This window comes from Ursus arctos, unplaced genomic scaffold (genome assembly GCF_023065955.2).
Source record: "Ursus arctos isolate Adak ecotype North America unplaced genomic scaffold, UrsArc2.0 scaffold_18, whole genome shotgun sequence".
Taxonomy (NCBI): Eukaryota; Metazoa; Chordata; class Mammalia; order Carnivora; family Ursidae; genus Ursus; species Ursus arctos.
In genome coordinates this window covers 34,091,169-34,109,725 of record NW_026622852.1, presented here as the reverse complement: position 1 = coordinate 34,109,725, position 18,557 = coordinate 34,091,169, and the positions used below count along the sequence as shown (strand labels likewise).

The 18,557-nt window shown below is 36.0% G+C and overlaps 1 protein-coding gene across 1 annotated transcript; it reads left to right on the top strand.

Moving 5' to 3' along the window:
- On the top strand, positions 1-17,401 carry LOC113260358 (olfactory receptor 13C7-like). The gene has a single exon (XM_057313632.1). It carries the CDS (start codon positions 7,938-7,940, stop codon positions 8,898-8,900), a length of 963 nt encoding a protein of 320 aa, XP_057169615.1. The 5' UTR covers positions 1-7,937; the 3' UTR covers positions 8,901-17,401.
- Positions 17,402-18,557: the final 1,156 nt, after the last annotated feature.

The window sequence follows — 18,557 nt, the reverse complement described above, 5'->3', positions numbered from 1 at the left end:
CGACTTCTTTGCCAATTTGGATACCTTTTTCCCTTTTTGTTGTCTGATTGCTGTTGCAAGGACTTCTAGTACTATGTTGAATAATAATGGCGAGAGTGGGCATCCTTGTTGTGTTCCTGATCTTAAAGGAAAGGCTTCCAGCTTTTCCCCATTGAGAATGATATTTGCTGTAGGCTTTTCATAGATGGTTTTTATGAAATGGAGGAATGTACCCTCTATCCCTACACTCTGAAGTGTTTATTCAGGAAAGGATGCTGTATTTTGTCAGATGCTTTTTCTGCATCTATTGAGAGGATCATATGGTTCTTTACTCTTTTCTTGTTGATATGATCTATCACACTGATCGATTTGCGAATGTTGAACCACCCTTGCAATGGATGCACTTTTGAAATGATTATAGGGTTTTCTAGTTGCAGACGAGATGGAATAGACACTTCTCCTTATTTTGTTAAATATAGCTAAAACTCTGTACATTATGTATAAAGAAAGCATAGAAGACTCTGAAAGATGGAGAGAAAAAGACCAGGAGGAACTTTGGGATCTAAGGAACCAAAAAGTGTAGTGAGTTTCCTGAGTTTTCTTTTTACCTTCTATATATCCCAGACTGAGTACAAGATAAGCCTAAAATTTGGAAACACAAATGGAAAAAACAAAAAAAGAACAAGAAAATTAAATCTCTTTAGCTGAAGGGACAGGAAAGGGGTAGCTTAGTAAGACAGAAAACATAATGTCAGTAATTGCCCTATTCCAGCCAAACACCAGAGAAAAATACTGCAACCTTACTCCCCTACTCCAGCATATTTAAGTGGGGAGCCTAGACTTCGACCCTCTACCATCTGCCTTTCCCCTTCAAATAGGGTTTTAGGGGAGGATTAGTAGGAAGTCAAGGATTTCATTGAAGCCCTCTACTAATGAATCCTTCCATCCCCACTGTGCCATGGAGTCCATGTGAGGAGTTTAGAGTTTTGCCGAGTCTGGCAAGAACGAGGTAGTGACTCCCTTCTCTAAGGGGCATGGTTTTAGAGGAGACCTGAAATAGATCTGAATAAGATCCAGACTCTCATAGTCCCTAAAATATCCAGGATACAAATGAATATCACTCCTCATGCGAAGAATCAGGTATCCAATTTGAATGATAAGGGACAATTTCTAGATACAACAAAAAATGAACAGATGTTGGAATTATTTGAGAAGGAATATAAAGCAGCCATTATAAAATGCTTCAGTGAGCAATTATACACACACTTGAAGCAAGTGAAAATATAGAAGGCCTACGCAGAGAAACAAAGCCTCAGAAAAGATATCGAAAAAAGAACCAAACGGAAAAATACCGTAATGGAAATAAAAAATTCAGTGGGTAGGCTCAATAGCAGTATGAAGGGGGCAACATGTTGATTTGATGTTCTTTTTTTAACTTTGAGATAGAGTGTAACCTTCTTCTTCTTTTTTAATATTTTAAGATTTTATTTATTTATTTGTCAGAGATAGCACAAGCAGGGGGAGTGGCAGGCAGAGCAGGCAGAGGGAGAAGCAGGCTCCCTGCTGAGCAAGGAGCCTGATGCGGGACTTGATCCCAGGACCTGGGATCATGACCTGAGCTGAAGGCAGCCACTTAACTGACTGAGCCACCTAGGTGTCTAATACATGCATCTGGGGCTGTAAATTTTCTTCTAATTACTGGCTTTAGCTAGATTCCATAAATTTTTACTGGGATGTTCAATTCAAAACAGCTTTATTTTTTGTCGTGATTTCCTTCTCATAGTATATGTTACTAGGAGTGCATTATGTAAGTTCCTAACATTTGAGGATTTTTTAAAAGTTTCTTTTCTTTTTTAAAAAATTAATTACTTAATTATTTTGATACAGTGTTCCATGATTCATTGCTTGTGTATAACACCCAGTGGCCATTGCAATGGCCCTCCTTAATACCCATCATTCGACTAACCCATCCCCCAACCCCCCTCCCCTCTGAAACCCTCAGTTTATTTCCTGGAGTCCCTAGTCTCTCATGGTTCATCTCCCCCTCTGGTTCCCCCCTTCATTTTTCCCTTCTTTTTATTTTTATTTTTTTCTGCATCCACATGATTTTTTTATAATAATTTTTTATTATATTATGTTAGTCACCATACAGTACATCCCTAGTTTTTGATGTAAAGTTCCATGATTCATTACTTGCGTATAACACCCAGTGCACCATGCAATACGTGCCCTCCCCACCACCCATCACCGGCCTATCCCATTCCGCCACCCCCCTCCCCTCTGAAGCACTCAGTTTGTTTCCCAGAGTCCATAGTCTTTCATGGTTCCCTTCTTTTTAAAAGATTTCCTGGTTTAATTCTGTATGGTCAAAGAACACTCTCTGGATGATTTAAATTGTTTGAAAGTACTTGAAGCTTATTTTAGGACCCATTATACAGTCGTAGTATTCATTGTGCTGCATATCCCATTTACCGAGTTCCTTATTTGAGTTGTTATATGTTTCATTCCCAGTATTACCATGTGATTCTTTTTTGTAACTGTTTATTCCTGCTTTATGCCACAAATATTCTTCCTTTATCACATCAAGGATATTTATTTTGCTCATTCAAAATTTTTGCTCTCTCTGTTCAATGAATTCTTTCTCATATGATTTCGAGTTTCTCATTTAATTTTCTTTCCTTTTATAATGGTGGTGTTCACCATTTATCACATTATTCTTCTCTATGGAATTCATTTTCCCCCGCAGTATTTTTATCAATAGTGTGTACCTTATTAAGAAAAGGCAAAAGTCCAGACCCCAAATTGTACTACTTCAGGTGAATTAAAAATTTGCGGTTCCTAAAGGCAGAGAGCCCATTGTACAGTATATTGGGTATGTGCAAATAGGTTTCCTCCCCTGGAAACCCTGACTCTTTCCTTTACCTCTTTCTGGATGCTGTCCTTTCCCAAGTCCCTTTCTTCACTGATAAAAATATCCCAGCTTTTTTAGTGAGATAAAGCAGAAAGAGGGAACTCTCCAGGTAGGCTGCTCTGTGTGCATTTGTGATGAGTTGTTCAGTCTTCACTCTTCTTAGTTCTGGACCACTCTGATGTTAATGTATCTACCTTAGCTTGTAAGGGTTAGAGGAGGGTCAAGCGTAATTTCCTCATGGTAATGCAGTAGAGAAGGAATAACTTGACTCAAAACTACTCACCCAGTGTATTTCTTGTCAATGACTACATTGTTTCCTTGGGTTTCTTCCAGTTTCATTCTATTGTTCAGATTGATATATTTTAAATCTTATTCCTATGGCATTTCCCTGTTTGAGTGGGGAAGAAGTCAGAAGATTATGCCACTTTGCTATTTCCAGAAGCTGAAAATATTACTTTCATAATAAGTTGTTTATTGAATGATTAGATTAAGAAGTTATTAAGAAACAGCCATCATACTGAGACCTGTCTTTGAACTCAGTTAAGTTAGATTGACCTGTTATTTTTCCCATGCCTCCATCTCTCGCTATCTCAGCCACATTTATTGATGTATTTATTTTTTAATCATACCTTTTATTCTTCTTCTTGGCTTTGGGAATATCCCGTTGCCCATTTAAATTCTAATTAACTGATCCCAATTTGATGTCCGTGTTCTGTTCCTTATATAATGGACTAATTGGTATTTTCTTTCTGCCTTTTACTACCCCTCCAATCTGCTACTCTTCTATTTTCCTAGATACTTTCCTGCCAGTTACAAAACCCACCTGTTAGAGGAACAGGCAGCATAGAAACAGGAGAGAGAATGATAATGAGAGTGTAAGAGAGACTGTCATGATCAAATGAGTTCACTATACTGATCATGATGTGGCTGCATTACAACTAATATTAACCATTTTGATAAACTGTAGCCTGAGGATCGGAGGATCTAGGTGAAGTTTTGTGTCTATTCAATACAAATGCATGAAAACATTGCCCTTATCTAACTTTAAGGTGATGAAACTAAATTTTTTAGAGTTATAAGGAAATCAAAATTTTGTTCACAATTCAGATAAAATATAGCTATATTTGAACGGAGTAAATTGCTTTAGGGAACAGAAGAGTCTTGAGCCAGATTCAGTGTCTTGTACTTAATCATATTGTTAGTTTGTCTTGACAGACTAAAATGGACAGGTATAACAGCTTCCTGCTGAAGGGACAAGAAGATGGCATCCGAATGCCATCTAACTAAGAGATACAGAGGGACCTTGAAGTTATAGAAATTGAGTTGTATGTGCCAGCTCCTCAGGGAAAAGCATGGATTGATGTGTGGCCCAGCACAAGGAAGAACAAGGTAAAGGGAAAATCTAGGGCAAACTCTGTTTGGAATATAGTCAGGCAGTTGGCATTAGGGGAGTTGACCCCAGATATTAAGACCCTAGGTATTGCTTGCTATTCTTCTAATGGGCTGTAGTACCTGGCAGGGGACTAAAGTAATTTATGGCATTTAGGGAAGAAGCAGACATCATTCCTGGAATGAGGAGGCCTCAATTAGTAAACACTGAATTAAGTGAAATGAAAGAGGGAGAAGTTGAGACTAGGGCTTAGAAATGCTGAAGAGCAGTACTTGATGTTGAACCCCTGCAAGTTCATGTTAATTGTTTCTTCTTACCATGTTTGTTCTGGGAAGGGATGAGGGTTGCAGCTGCAAGTGGTATTTATGTGGTGGCTGGGTACATTTGAGACCACAGATGTATAATCCTGTATCTACTAGAGTGGTTTAGAGAAATACACTAAATATTCTCTTTCTGCTCATTTGAAAGTTCTAAAAGTAGTACTGTCTCACAGTATTATTGTGAGTAGTACTGCCCAGACACCTGGATCCTGTACTCCCTCCAATGCCTGGGAATGTTGCTGCTGGGGCAGCCCAGGCTTAGACTGGATTTCATGTGAATCTTGGTTGCAGGAAGTTAGGGTTGCCAGGTTAACAAATGAAAATAGATAACACCCACTCATATTTTAATTATTTCTGATTGTCTTTGCCTGTGTACACTGGGATAAATAATATTTCATAGGAAATATTTGTATGAAAAATTGTTGTCTGAAATAAATTATAAGTATTCTACATACCTCTTTAATTGTAAGTATTTGGCTCCATTTAACATTGTTTTATAGAATTTGCTTCTAAAACTCCTTGCAGTTACAATCTATCTTCCAGTTGTATTGCAACATTATTTTTACTGTGCTCACATCAAAACTATTTAATACCTTTGTCCACTGAACATTAATGAGAAACCATGCTCAATATTTGCATTATGAGCCAATATACTGAAAAAGTACTTGCATAAAGTTAAGAACTCTGGGAATTGCTCTTTAAATTTGTTTTGATGAAATAGATAATACCGTCTTTCATGGCAGAAATTGCTTTCCCATTGCTCAGGATTATGTTGCATCTTTTACTCAATGACTTTTAAAAAATGTTCACTGACAAAAAAGAGTGCTGTTGTCAAATTTTATTCCCTTTTTTTAAAGACTACTCACAATGATTTCACTCATTTCCATGCTGGAAGAGTATTTCACAACATTCATGTAAAATGATTGAAATTGTCAAATGCTTATATTGATTTCAAAAGGTAGTCATAGAAAATGTCATAATAATTATCCACCTCAAGTTGGAACTTCTTTTCCTATTCATAAGGAAAGTGTGGCTTGCTCATACCATGGAAATTGTTGACATGGTTTGTTCCATGCTGTGTCATACCAGTGTGGGCATGACTGAAAAACAGATTGGTTAAGTTTGGGGTATTGTGTATGTATTTGAATAGAGGACATGAGTGAGCAAATTTAAAATGACCATGCCTATTATTCTGGCTATTTAGAGAGGGCAGTGAGACGAGAATAATGTTTATCAAGTCTGAGAATCCAGGATTTAGAGGTCAAAGTAAAGGTGATTGGTAGATAATTTGTTAAGAACAAAGTATCATTTTAACGTAAGCATCACAGATTATGGCCACATCTCTCTATCAGATATAGTCAATTCTAATGTCCATGTCTTGACCATTTTACCTGGGTAGCAGTTCTAAATTTGCTCTCAGAGGGTGTAAGGACAGAAGAATTATTTTTGTGTGTATGAGTTACAATTAAGTTTAATTGTATTAGCAACTTTGTCTTAATTGCTTCTAGGGGACTTCATCCCAAAAGTACTAGAAAGTTGCTAAATTCTAACCATTCCACATTGTGAACTTTAAATTACTTTCGGGATTAGAAAGATCCTCAAAGCAGCAAAGACTTTAAGTTGCTTTGGTGCTCCATTGGCTGATCCTTTTTTTTAAGATTTTATTTATTTGTTAGAGAGAGAGAGGAAGATAGAGAGCGCGCACGCACAAGCAGGGGGACAGGCAGAAGGAAAGGGAGAAGCGGGCTCCCCACTGAGCAGGCAGCCTGAGGCAGGCAGGGCTCAGGACCCTGGGATCATGACCTAGGACTGAAGGCAGATGCTTAACTAACAGCCATGTGCCTCTTGCCTGGTCCTTTAAGGGCTCCTCTACTAGTGAAGTGACTGTAAAGAGCCCCAATTTTCATTTTTACTGGAAGTCAGTTCTGTTTTTCTACTGGTTAATTGTTTTGTTTGTTTGTTTTGTTTTTGTTTTTACCATAGCAGTGACAGCTACTTGGTATTAATGAAAACTGAGAAGCAGATAATTCTTTTAGTTATACTATTGAACTTACTGAGATGGAATTTATGAGACTAGCAATCTTACAAAAAAGTAGGACTTCTGTTTCTGGCATTTTAATTATAGAAACATTGTATATCTAGTGAAGTGGGGTTATAAATAATTATAACATATTACTAATGCTTAAGAATATTTTGAATGACCTATCCCTCTTTATTATGGGTATTCTGAATATGCAGTGAGAAAAAGATTGGCAGAGCAGCTGTTTGAGCAGAAGCTGATTTCTGTGCAGGGAAAAAATAATATGTATTTTCTCATACCTACAAGTAAAAGAGTAAATCCCCCATCACTTAAATTTCTTAGCTTATACCTTAATTATGGTTTGTAAATTGAGACATGTGCACTGGAGTTTTTCTGAGATCTACTTGTATTTCATTAAATATATTAGGCAGGACAATAGACATCCCAATTTGTACTGAAAAAGATAATAATTTTATCTAAAAATGTTTTCCTTTTTCTTTTACAACCATTAGTAATGTCTATAATTAATATAGACATTATTCTTAGGATATTACAGGTATACATTTCCTCCTAGGTTTGAATTAACCAAAGTTCTTTTTCTAAAAATGTATCTTTTCAGCTTGTTTTTCTAGCCACAAACTTCTGAAACTAAGATGAAATTACCATTGAAGCAGGACTTACAAACACCGTTTTGTTTTAGTAACTGGAGAACAGTGATTTTTGTTGATGCTAACGTGTTAGTTATGTTCTGGATTGTTTGGTTAAAATGTTATGGTGAGATTGCATTGAAAATAATTTTAAATTCATAATGTGAGATACATAATTCTAAACCAGTTGTATGTGTTCTGAATCTCTTTTCTAACAAGGCTTTTTTTTTTTTTTTTTTGAGCTAAAGTCTCCATGAGATCTAAAATTCTAAGCTTAGAAGATCATAACATATTCTTATCCTATCTGTGTATCTATTTTTAAGTCCATATTACCCATAAGGGAAGCTACTTAAGGATGCAAACAACTCTTGCAAACATTGCTGTAACAGATCCACATGTATTCTGGCTGCTAAAGAATTCATTTTAGTGAAAGAAAATATTAACATGGGGGCGCCTGGGTGGCACAGCGGTTAAGCGTCTGCCTTCGGCTCAGGGCGTGATCCTGGCGTTATGGGATCGAGCCCCACATCAGGCTCTTCCACTATGAGCCTGCTTCTTCCTCTCCCACTACCCCTGCTTGTGTTCCCTCTCTCGCTGGCTGTCTCTATCTCTATTGAATAAATAAATAAAATCTTTGAAAAAAAGAAAAAAAAAAAAAGAAAATATTAACATGGGAAGGACCAATCAGTCTTCTGTGACAGAATTTGTCCTTTTGGGACTTTCTGACTATCCAGAACTTGAGGCCATTTATTTTGTGCTGGTCCTATGTATGTACCTGGTGATCCTGCTGGGAAATGGAGTCATCATCATTGTAAGTGTCTGTGACACCCACCTGCACACTCCCATGTACTTTTTCCTCAGTAACTTATCATTCTTGGATATTTGTTATACCAGTTCTTCTATTCCCCTATTTCTCAGCAGCTTCTTAATGTCAAAGAAAACCATTTCCTTCTCTGGATGTGGAGTGCAAATGTTTCTCTCCTTTGCTATGGGAGCCACAGAGTGTGTCCTTCTAAGCATGATGGCATTTGACCGCTACGTGGCCATCTGTAACCCTCTGAGATACTCCATTATTATGAGCAAGACTTCATATGTGCCCATGGCTGCTGGGTCCTGGATTGCAGGAGTTGTCAATTCTGTGTTGCAAACCTCTCTTGCAATGCGGCTTCCTTTCTGTGGGGATAATGTCATTAATCATTTTACTTGTGAAATCTTGGCTGTCTTAAAATTGGCCTGTGCTGATATCTCCATGAATGTTATTAGCATGGTTGTTGCTAATATAATTTTTCTTGTGGTCCCGGTACTTTTCATTTTTGTTTCCTATGTTTTCATTCTCTCCACCATCCTGAGGATTCCTTCTGCAGAGGGGAAGCTCAAAGCCTTCTCCACTTGCTCCGCCCACTTAACAGTGGTGATTATATTCTATGGAACCATCCTCTTCATGTATGCAAAACCCAAGGCTAAAGACTCTTCCGGTGCAGACAAGGTACAAGTCACAGACAAAATCATCTCTCTCTTCTATGGAGTTGTGACACCTATGCTCAATCCCCTCATCTATAGTTTGAGGAACAAAGATGTGAAGGAAGCTGTGAAGAATGTACTCTGTCGGAAATGCTCCTCAGAGGGAATGTGAATGCTTTCTAAAGAAATTCCTTTACTCTGAATGCAGGACTAGTTCTCACCTAGAGGTTCCAAAATAAATATAAGGGTTAGTGGTACCATTAATTCCTGAAATTCTCTTTTTTTCTGTTCCTGATATTTAAATGTGAGAGAAATGTAGAGCCTACCATTTTCCTTCATGACTGGATTAAGGAGAAATGGGACAGCAATTTATGGGTAAAAGGATTCTCATCCAAATCATCCACCTTCTCACGGATAACCAAATTTAGTTTAGCTCTGGAATAATGAGTTCTGTAATCTTATGTGAAAGGAAATGCAATTTTATTAGCTTACCTTCTTATCTTCTATGTGAGTTGGTTTTCTAGTCTCTTATCTTTCTTAGGAAGATAAACTAGAACTCAACAAAAATAATTTCTAATGGGGTAGTCTTTGTTCATATAAAGGAAAAGAGTGAGCATTTTAGGATGTTAGGTACCTAGCCTGTGTAAATGCCAAAGAGAGACAAGAGTAGTAAAATGAAACTATTTTTCTTAGGGCTGATTTCCTTTTAGCTGCAAACTGGCAGGCACACTTCTGTGCAGAAGTGTCTGAGGCAGTGTGAATCATTGTGCAGACACCCCAGCTGATAGGGAGATTTGGCTTATCGTAGGTTTCAGTAGATGAGCAGTGGCGTCTTTGAGTGGAAACCATTGTTACTGTTAAATGACTCAAAAAATTAGTTTCTAAGGAACTTGTTTGCATAATTCTCTGAGAACGTGGTAATAATGTATTTACAGTGTCACAAATTAGGTATTTTTGCAGTTACATGAATTTCCTGTAGAATATGAGCTTTCTGTTCATTCATGTATTCCTTCATTCAGTTATTCAAGCAACTAGTATTTACTGAATAGCTATTTTATCTCAGGCATTATGCTAACTATTGGTAATATCAAAAAACTAAATACATTGAGACAAAACCCAAAACATGATTAAAGAGTGCACAGTCCTGTGGAATACCGACTGACACTCAAATTGAGGACAAAATATTAAAGATTATTCACAGCTTTTCCCTTTCCCCCACTCTCTAAGCTGGATCCTTTGTTTTCATTCATAGTATGTTAGCTCTTTATTGGCTGAACAGAGTAATGAGTGGACTTGGAGTAGTTTAAATGGGATAAACTGATCTTTATATAAAAGGACTTGGACCAGCTCTAGGAAAGAAAAGAGGACAATGAGAAAGAGGGGATAATGCAATGAGGAAGAAAGTATTGCATACTAGAGATCTGGAAGATTGATATGGGAGATATTTAAATAGATACCATAAAAATAGAATCAGAGAAAAGGAAAAAAAATAGCTAAATAGGAAGCTTTGGTGTGGTGTTCTGTGACCCATCCTCAGTGTCTCTCTCTCCTGGCAATTTCAGTAAAGATATGCAGTATTCTTTAAGACATTTAGTGATGGATTCCATTTTTTTTAGTCTCTCCATGCTGAGATCAGCTGTTAAGATTGGTTAACTTAAGTGGGTCACAATTATAATGTAGTGTGTTAAGTGCTATTAAAGGAGGATGTTTAATTCCCCTAGAAGGGGCAGTTCTAAGAAGGGAAAGGCCTTTCTCCTTGGCTGAACTGGGGAAAACAATTCTCCTTATAGTCTTGTGCAGAAGAATTTTTCAGACAGAGAATATAGCATGTGGCAAGATATGGACTACAGCTAAGAGTTCAGATTAGTTGGAACTTGAATTGTATTGTTGCTTAGTGAACAGGGGAGAAGATCAGAAAGACAACTTGGAGCCAAATTATGGGGGCTTCAGATACTAAGATGGGAAGTCAATATTTCTATAGGTTTGGGGTGATCACCTCCTTTCTCTGGAGCTCAGGAGGGCTCCACACAGATGAGTACATTCCAAGAAGTCAGATCTTTTTCTTCAGAGGAAAGTCTTACCAGCCCTTAAGTCTGAAAGAAGAATGCCTCTAATCATTCACCAATGTCTATTTTTCTCTATATTATTTGAGGATGGTATTGTTTAAATACTTCATGTGGTGCAAAGAGCCAATTTGACTCCTCAATTCAAGCTTCTTCCTTCATTCTTTATGTTTCTGTTCCTTTCTTCTAAATTTGGGTTTAAAGTTCACCATGTGCTTAATGTATATTTTTAAGTGACTAATTCCTACATTGTTCTTCCCTCGGCTGTTTAGTACTCATATTGCTTTACATATATTCATTTGTGCTTGTAAATATTTTATATATGACAATGTAAAGGACATTGCAAAGAGATCTGGCGTTAAATAGTATATGGCCTTGGATAATCTCTGAACCCACTTATTCTCTGGAACCTTAGTTTCATAATTATTAAAATCCAACTTCAATGGATCACTTGGTCAATGTGAGATAGTTATCCAATGAATTCATTTATGTGAAAATCATTTATGTTGGAGACTTTAAAGTATTAGAAAATGATAAATATAACTAAATTATTATTTTATTCATTAGTTTTTCCTTTTTTAAAAAAGATTTTATTTATTCATTTGAGACAGAGAGATACAGAGAGCATGAGCAGGGGGTGAGGCAGAGGGAGAGGGAGAAGCAGACTCCCCGCTGAGCCGGGAGCCTGATGTGGGGCTTGATCCCAGGACTCAGAGATCATGACCTGAGCTGAAGGCAGACACTTAACCATCTGAGCCACCCAGGCACCCCTCATTAGTTTTTCAATAGCAGGGACTAGATCCTTTATTTCCCCTGTGTCCCACTCTAGCCTAGTAATATACCATAGTTTCTATTAGTGCTTTTAGGTCTATTACAGGAGCCCAACAAACACAATATTTATTGTTTAGTTGATTGATTTATTGAAAATTGGCTGATTGAACTGAATACAGAATATACCAGGGAAGAGATGCATTTGTTGTGCTAAGGTGAATGAAAAGATAAATAATTGAAAATAAAGCACAGACACAAATGCTTCTGTTGAGAAAGTAAAGATTTGTTCCTGCTGAATAGAAGTGAATTTGTATATGCTATCAGATGCACAATAATTTGATTTTATATACTACTAGAAGAGCTTATATTTTTCAGATGAAAAACATTCAAAAGTGATGTTCAAGACATATTTTTTCATTCAAAGACCCAAATCCCCAGAGTGTAGAAAATCAATACATCTTACTAAGGAATGGGAAAGTAAAGACAAATAGGCTTTGCATCTTGCTCTTGAGTAGTGTTCCACCCAGTGGCAGAAATGGGGTAAAATGAAATAGAACAAGTATACATTGTGATTAAAATATATGATAATACTAAACACAATAAAATCACAGAGAAACATCTTCCGGGAGTGAATTAGAAACATTTTACCTTGTTCTGAAGGATAAGTAATCTTTTTCCAAGTGGAAAGTGGGGACAGACATTCCAGATGAAGAGCACAACAGAACATCATTTTCAAAGGAAGACAGGGACTTAATCCATGAGTTTGTTGAAAGCACAGGTGTCAGAACAAGGTTTAGGTGATTTATTTAATAAGATGACGGCAGGGATGTATTTTAACTATGAATAAAAAATAGAAGGACTAGTAAGATGGACCCAATAGAAAGATTTCTTGAATTCAGAACTGGCTTCTTTCTGCTCCCACATAGTTAGATACCTTAAAGTCCTGCTAAGCTCCAACACATTCTTCAAAGGGAGCCAAAGTGCTGTGGCTTTCCTATAATTTTCTTTGAAAAAAAAGCTTCCCAGGAGGGTAAGTCCAAGTGAGGGTTCTTCTTCCCAGGTCTGCTCACAGACATATTCCTTCTGGTTTAAGAGTGTTAAGCTGGGGCAATGGTTATGGACCAATAGAGCATAATTTGCTCCTTTTGCTTTGTCATATAAAGACACATGTAATATATTCATGAATGACATAAATTATTTTTATAGATCTACACACGTTCTTGCCCTTGTTAGAGAAAAATGTAGTATTTCAAATAAAGACAGAGATTTCTGGATTGTACAATTTCTTCTAAATTGATCTACAGTGTCCTAACAAGATGCCATTTGTATGGAATGGAAATGTGTCATTTATCCACAGACTGGGATTTATAAAACGAACCGAGTATCAGTTCTTGGGTTTCAGGCTTCTTGGTGGAACACACATGATAAAGAAAGGTTCCTTAGACTTCTGAAACATAGACTTCAGTGATACCAAGGATCAAAGATCTGAGCTAGAAGGAATAGTACTGGCTTTTTGTTGGTAAAATATGCCAGTAACACCATAAAAATGTGTTATTTTAAATTGTACTGATCATATAACTTGATTTGCATGCAATAGTCCAAGTTATGTCTGTTGTTCAAGTATAATTGCTAATAGCACCCTGTTTCAGCTTCAGAAGTTTGCTGGTAGGTGATATTGTGGCCCTTGTCACAGGGTAGAGTTGCTCAGAAATAATGTTGCTTAGTTTCTACCAGGTGGGGAAATTGGTAGATTCTAAGGGTTTCTTTCTTAGTGAGGTACTAGTGCAATATTTATACTTTCTTAAATATGCATTGTGGTGGCTAGACCTTTTCATTGCTCCATCCTCCAAAAGATTATCTTTTTATCAAAACAAATAAAATAAAAAATAAAATATAAAGAGTTTGTAGGAAAGTCAAGCTCCTTCAGCATAAACTTTATGATCATCTATCAATTTCTACAGAAAAAGCTACTAGGGTTATGATTAGGTAAGATAAATTTGGGGAGAATTAGTTCAACAATACTAAGTAAATTCATCAACATAATGTATCTATCCATTTATTTTGGTTTTCTTTAATTTCTCCTAAACTGTTTTGTAGTTTTGGTAGAGAAGTTTTATTTCTAAATAAATTCTGTTTATTCTTTAATATTTTTGATGGTATTTTTTATTTTTATTTTTTTTTAAAGATTTGAGAGAGAGAGAGAGAATCTCAAGCAGATTCCATGCTGAGTGTGGAGCCCCACACAGAGCTTGATCCCACTACTCTGAGATCATGACGGGAGCCAAAATCAAAAGCTACTCAACCAACTGAGCCACCCAGGCTCCACTGATTGTATTTTAAATGGACTTAAAAAAACAAAAAACAAAACAAAACAAAAACCAAAAGAAACGTTCTCGGGATTGCTCGATTGTTGTTCTGTATAAATTTTAGGTATTTTTCTCTATTTCAGTGAACAATACCATTGGAATTTTGATAGGGATTGCATTGAATGTGTAGATTTGAGTAATATGGACATTTTAACATTAGTAATTCTTCCAATCCATGAACACAGCGTATTTTTCCATTTATTTGTGTCTTTAATTTCTTTCATTGATATCTTATAGTTTTCAGTGTACTAGTCTCTTACCTCCTTGGTTAAATTTATTCCTAGGTATGTTATTCTTTTTGATGTATTTGTAAATGGGGTTATTTTCTTAATTTCTCTTTCTGCTAGTTCATTATTTGTGTATAGAAACACAACTGATTTTTGTATATGGATTTTGCATCCTTCAGCTTTATTAAATTCATTTATTATTTTTAGCTTTTTTTTTTTTTTTTTTTTGGTAGAGCCTTTGGGGTTTTCTATATATAATACCATGTCATCTGCAAATAGAGACAGTTTTACTTCTCCTTTCCAATTTAGAAGACTTCTACTTCTTTTTCTTAATCATTACTCTGACTATGACTTCCAGTACTATGTTAAGTAAAAGTGGGGTTATTGAGCATACTTGCCTTGCTTCTGATCTTAGAAGAAAAGCTCAGCTTTTCACCATTGATTATGATATTGGCTCTGGGCTTGTCATATATGGACTTTATTATTTTGAAGTATTTTCCCTCTATACTCAGTTTGTTGAGAGTTTTTATCTGGAATGGATGTTACTTTGTCAGTTTTTTAATGGATCTATTGAGATGATCATATGAATTTATCCTTCATTCTGTCAATGTGATTTATCATATTGATTTGCGAGTATTAAACTGTACTTGCATCACTGGAATAAATCCCCCTTGATCATGGTATATTATTCTTTTAATGTATGGTTGAACTCAGTTTGCTAATATTTTGTTAAAGATTTTGCCTGTTTGATATTTCATTGATTTATTATTTCCTTTCTTTCTTGTATACCAATTACATGTGTGTTAGGCCTTTTGATTTTTTTCTTTTTTTTCTCCAGGTACTTGATTCTTTATCACTTAATCTAATGTTGAGCCTCTTCAGTGGATTTTTAAATTTCTGCTATTATACTTCTCAGTTCTAGAATTTCCATTTGGTTCTTTTTATACTTTTTATTTCTTCACTGAAATTTGATATCTTTTTTTTCCTTGGGAGCATATTCTCTTTTATTTCATTTGAGCAGTTACTTAGGTAGTTGGTTTAAGTAGTTGCTTTATCACCCTTTCTGCTAATTCCAGCCTTTAGGCTATCTCAGGCTTGGTTTCCATTGATTGTCTTTTTATCTTGAGAGTGGGTCACACATTCCTGATTCTTCATTTTATTTGTTGAGTAATTCTGGTTTGTAGCCTGGACATTGTAAATGTGATATTGTGGAAACTCTGAAACCCATTAAATTCCTCTGAATAGTTTAGATTTTTTGGTTTTAAAATAAACCTGGTTTGACTTAAACTGCTAACTCAGTATTTTGGTAATAGTTCACATCTTAGGTCAAGATTTTTGTGTGTGTGTGTGGTTTTTGTTTGTTTGTTTGTTTGTTTTATCATTAGCTGGGCTGTGCATACATGGCACCGGGGTCAGTCAGAGAACTGGACCAAGATTTTTACACAGAATTTGATTTTTCTGCTTTTGTATTTCCCCTTTCTGGAATTCTCCCCTGACTTTACACTGGCTATGTTTTCCATGACTCTGAGGTTTGTCCAGGACTGCCAGTTTATTATCAGAGTTCATGAGCCTATAGGTATAAAAATGTGAAACTTACACCAAAACATTACTTCTCCAAAGTGACTTTTTATAAAAATTTTGTACAAAATTTACCATAGCTGAGATGCTTGAGTCTGATAGGAGCTTATTCAGTCATAGTGAAAGCAGCAGAAATCAGAAGTTCCTCCTTCACATTTTATGACTAGAATGTTTGCACCTCTTGCTTTCTCTTATCATACTTATGTTGTTTCTTTTTTCAAATTTTTATTTAAAATCTAGTTAGTTAACATATAATATAATATTGATTTCAGGAGTAGAATTTAGTGATTCATCACTTACATATAACATCCAGTGCTCATCACAAGTGCCCTCCTTAATGCCCATCATCCATTGAGCCCATCCCCCACCCGCCTCCTCCTTCAACCCTCAGTTTGTTCTCTATCATTAAGAGTCTCATATGGTTTGTTTCCCCCTCTCTCTTCCCACCCCCTTCCCATATGTTCATCTTTTTTGTTTCTTAAATTCTAAATATGAGTGAAATCATATGGTATTTGTCTTTCTCTGACTAACCTGTTTCACATAGCATAATACACTTTAGCTCTATCCATGTCATTGCAAATGGCAAGATTTCATTCTTTTGATAGCTGAATAATATTCCATTGTAAATGCGTGTGTGTGTGTGTGTGTGTATAGCACATCTTCTTTATCTATTCATTCACTGATATTTGGGCTGTTTCCATAATTTGGCTATTGTTGAGAATGCAGCTATAAACATTGGGTCTGCATGTGCCCCTTCAAATCACTATGTTTGTATCCTTTGGATAAATACCTGGTAGTGCAATTGTCAGGTCATAGGGTAGTTCTGTTTTTAACTTTTTGAGGAATCTCCAAACTGTTTTCCAGTTGGCTGAGCCAGTTTGCATTCCCACCAACAGTGTAAAAGGGTTCCTCTTTCTCCACATCCTTGCCAACACCTGTTGTTTCTTGTGTTGTTGATTTTAGCCATTCTGACAGATGTGGGGTGATATCTCATCATGGTTTTGATTTGTACTTCCCTGATGATGAGTGATATTGAGCATCTTTTCATGTGTCTGTTAGCCATCTGGATGTCTTCTTTGGAAAAATGTCTATTCGTGTCTTCTTCCCATTTCTTCACTGGATTATTTGTGTTTTGGGTGTTGAGTTTGATAAGTTCTTTATATATATTTTGGATACTAGCCCTTTATCAGATATGTCATTTGCAAATATCTTCTTCCATTCCATAGGTTGCCTTTTAGTTTTTTTGACTGTTTCCTTGGCTGTGCAGAAGCTTTTTATCTTGATGAAGTCCCAGTAGTTCATTTTTGCTTTTGTTTCCCTTGACTCTGGAGACCTGTCTAATAAGAAGTTGCTATGGCTGAGGTAAAAAAAGTTTCTGCCTGTGTTCTCCTCTAGGATTTTGATGGTGTCCTGTCTCACATTTAGGTCTTTCATACATTTTGAATTTATTTTTTCGTATGGTGTAAAAAAGAGGTCCAGTCTCATTCTTCTACATGTTGTTGTCCACTTTTCCCAACACTATTTGTTAAAGAGGCTGTCGTTTTTCCATTGGATATTCCTGTTTTGTTGAAGATTGATTGGCCAGATAGTTGTGGGTCCATTTCTGGGTTTTCTGTTTTGTTCCATTGACCTACATGTCTGTTTTTATGCCAGTACTATGTAATTTGTTGATTACAGCTTTGTAATATAACTTGAAGTCTGGAATTGTGATGCCTCCTGCTCTTCTTTTCTTTTCAGGATTGCTTTGGCTATTCAAGGTCTTTTGTGGTTCCATACAAATTTTAGGATTGTTTGTTCTAGCTCTGTGAAAATGCTGTTGGCATTTTGATACGGATTCCATTAAATGTGTAGATAGCTTTGGGTAGGATAGATATTTTATCAATATTTGTTATTCCAACCCATGAGCATGGATTGTTTTTCCATTTCTTTGTGTCCTCTTCAGTTTCTCTCACAAGTGTTCTGTAGTTTTTAGAGTACAGAGTTGTTTCTTAATTTACCTCAGAAACAAAATAATGCTGATATTTAGAGTGGAGAATATGCTACAATGAATAAGGAATTTGAAATTCTCCTGAGGCCAGAGCTGAGCATACCATAGGGTTAAATAATGCGAAATAACTCCGTAGTCTGATTTGAAGGTATTATTATCCTATTGAGGGTTAAATTGACTTTATGTGAAGGCACCTGGCTCATGGGAGGGATACATTACATTTTATTATCTTCCTTTTTTCTATTTGACTTTTTAGTCTCTTTCTACTGTTCGTATAGCCCTAGTCCATTCTTTCCTTGATTAGATAAAATGAAGGCTGGCCTCCAGAGTTCCCTTCCTTTAGCTACATCATCTCCTTTGGTCGCTTTTTGCTAATGCTCCCTCCTTTTTGTATCTTTTTCAAATATAACCATCTAGGACTCCATGATTAATTACCTTATTTTCCAGAACTCAAAAATGAATGAAGAAGGTAAGTAATGGGATGAGAAGTAATATTTAAATAATGCATATGTATGTAAAATGTGCTAGGTAACTAGATAAGTTATATATACTATTTTTAAGTTCCTTTTCATTAATTAATGCTGGTGGAAAATGAAATTTACGATTGTCCCTTACTGTCTCATTCAAATGTAGACACCCAGAAATTTTTGCTTAATGTCCTCTTTCAAGAAGCCAGAGAGCAAATGAGGAAGATAATAGATGGATAAGGCAATATTGTTTAATAAATGCATAATATATACTATGTGGTATACTAGGTATCATAATACATAATATTTTAAAATTATTTTCATTACTTAATAGCAATAATATTAATGTTGATGTTGCCTTCATTTTTGT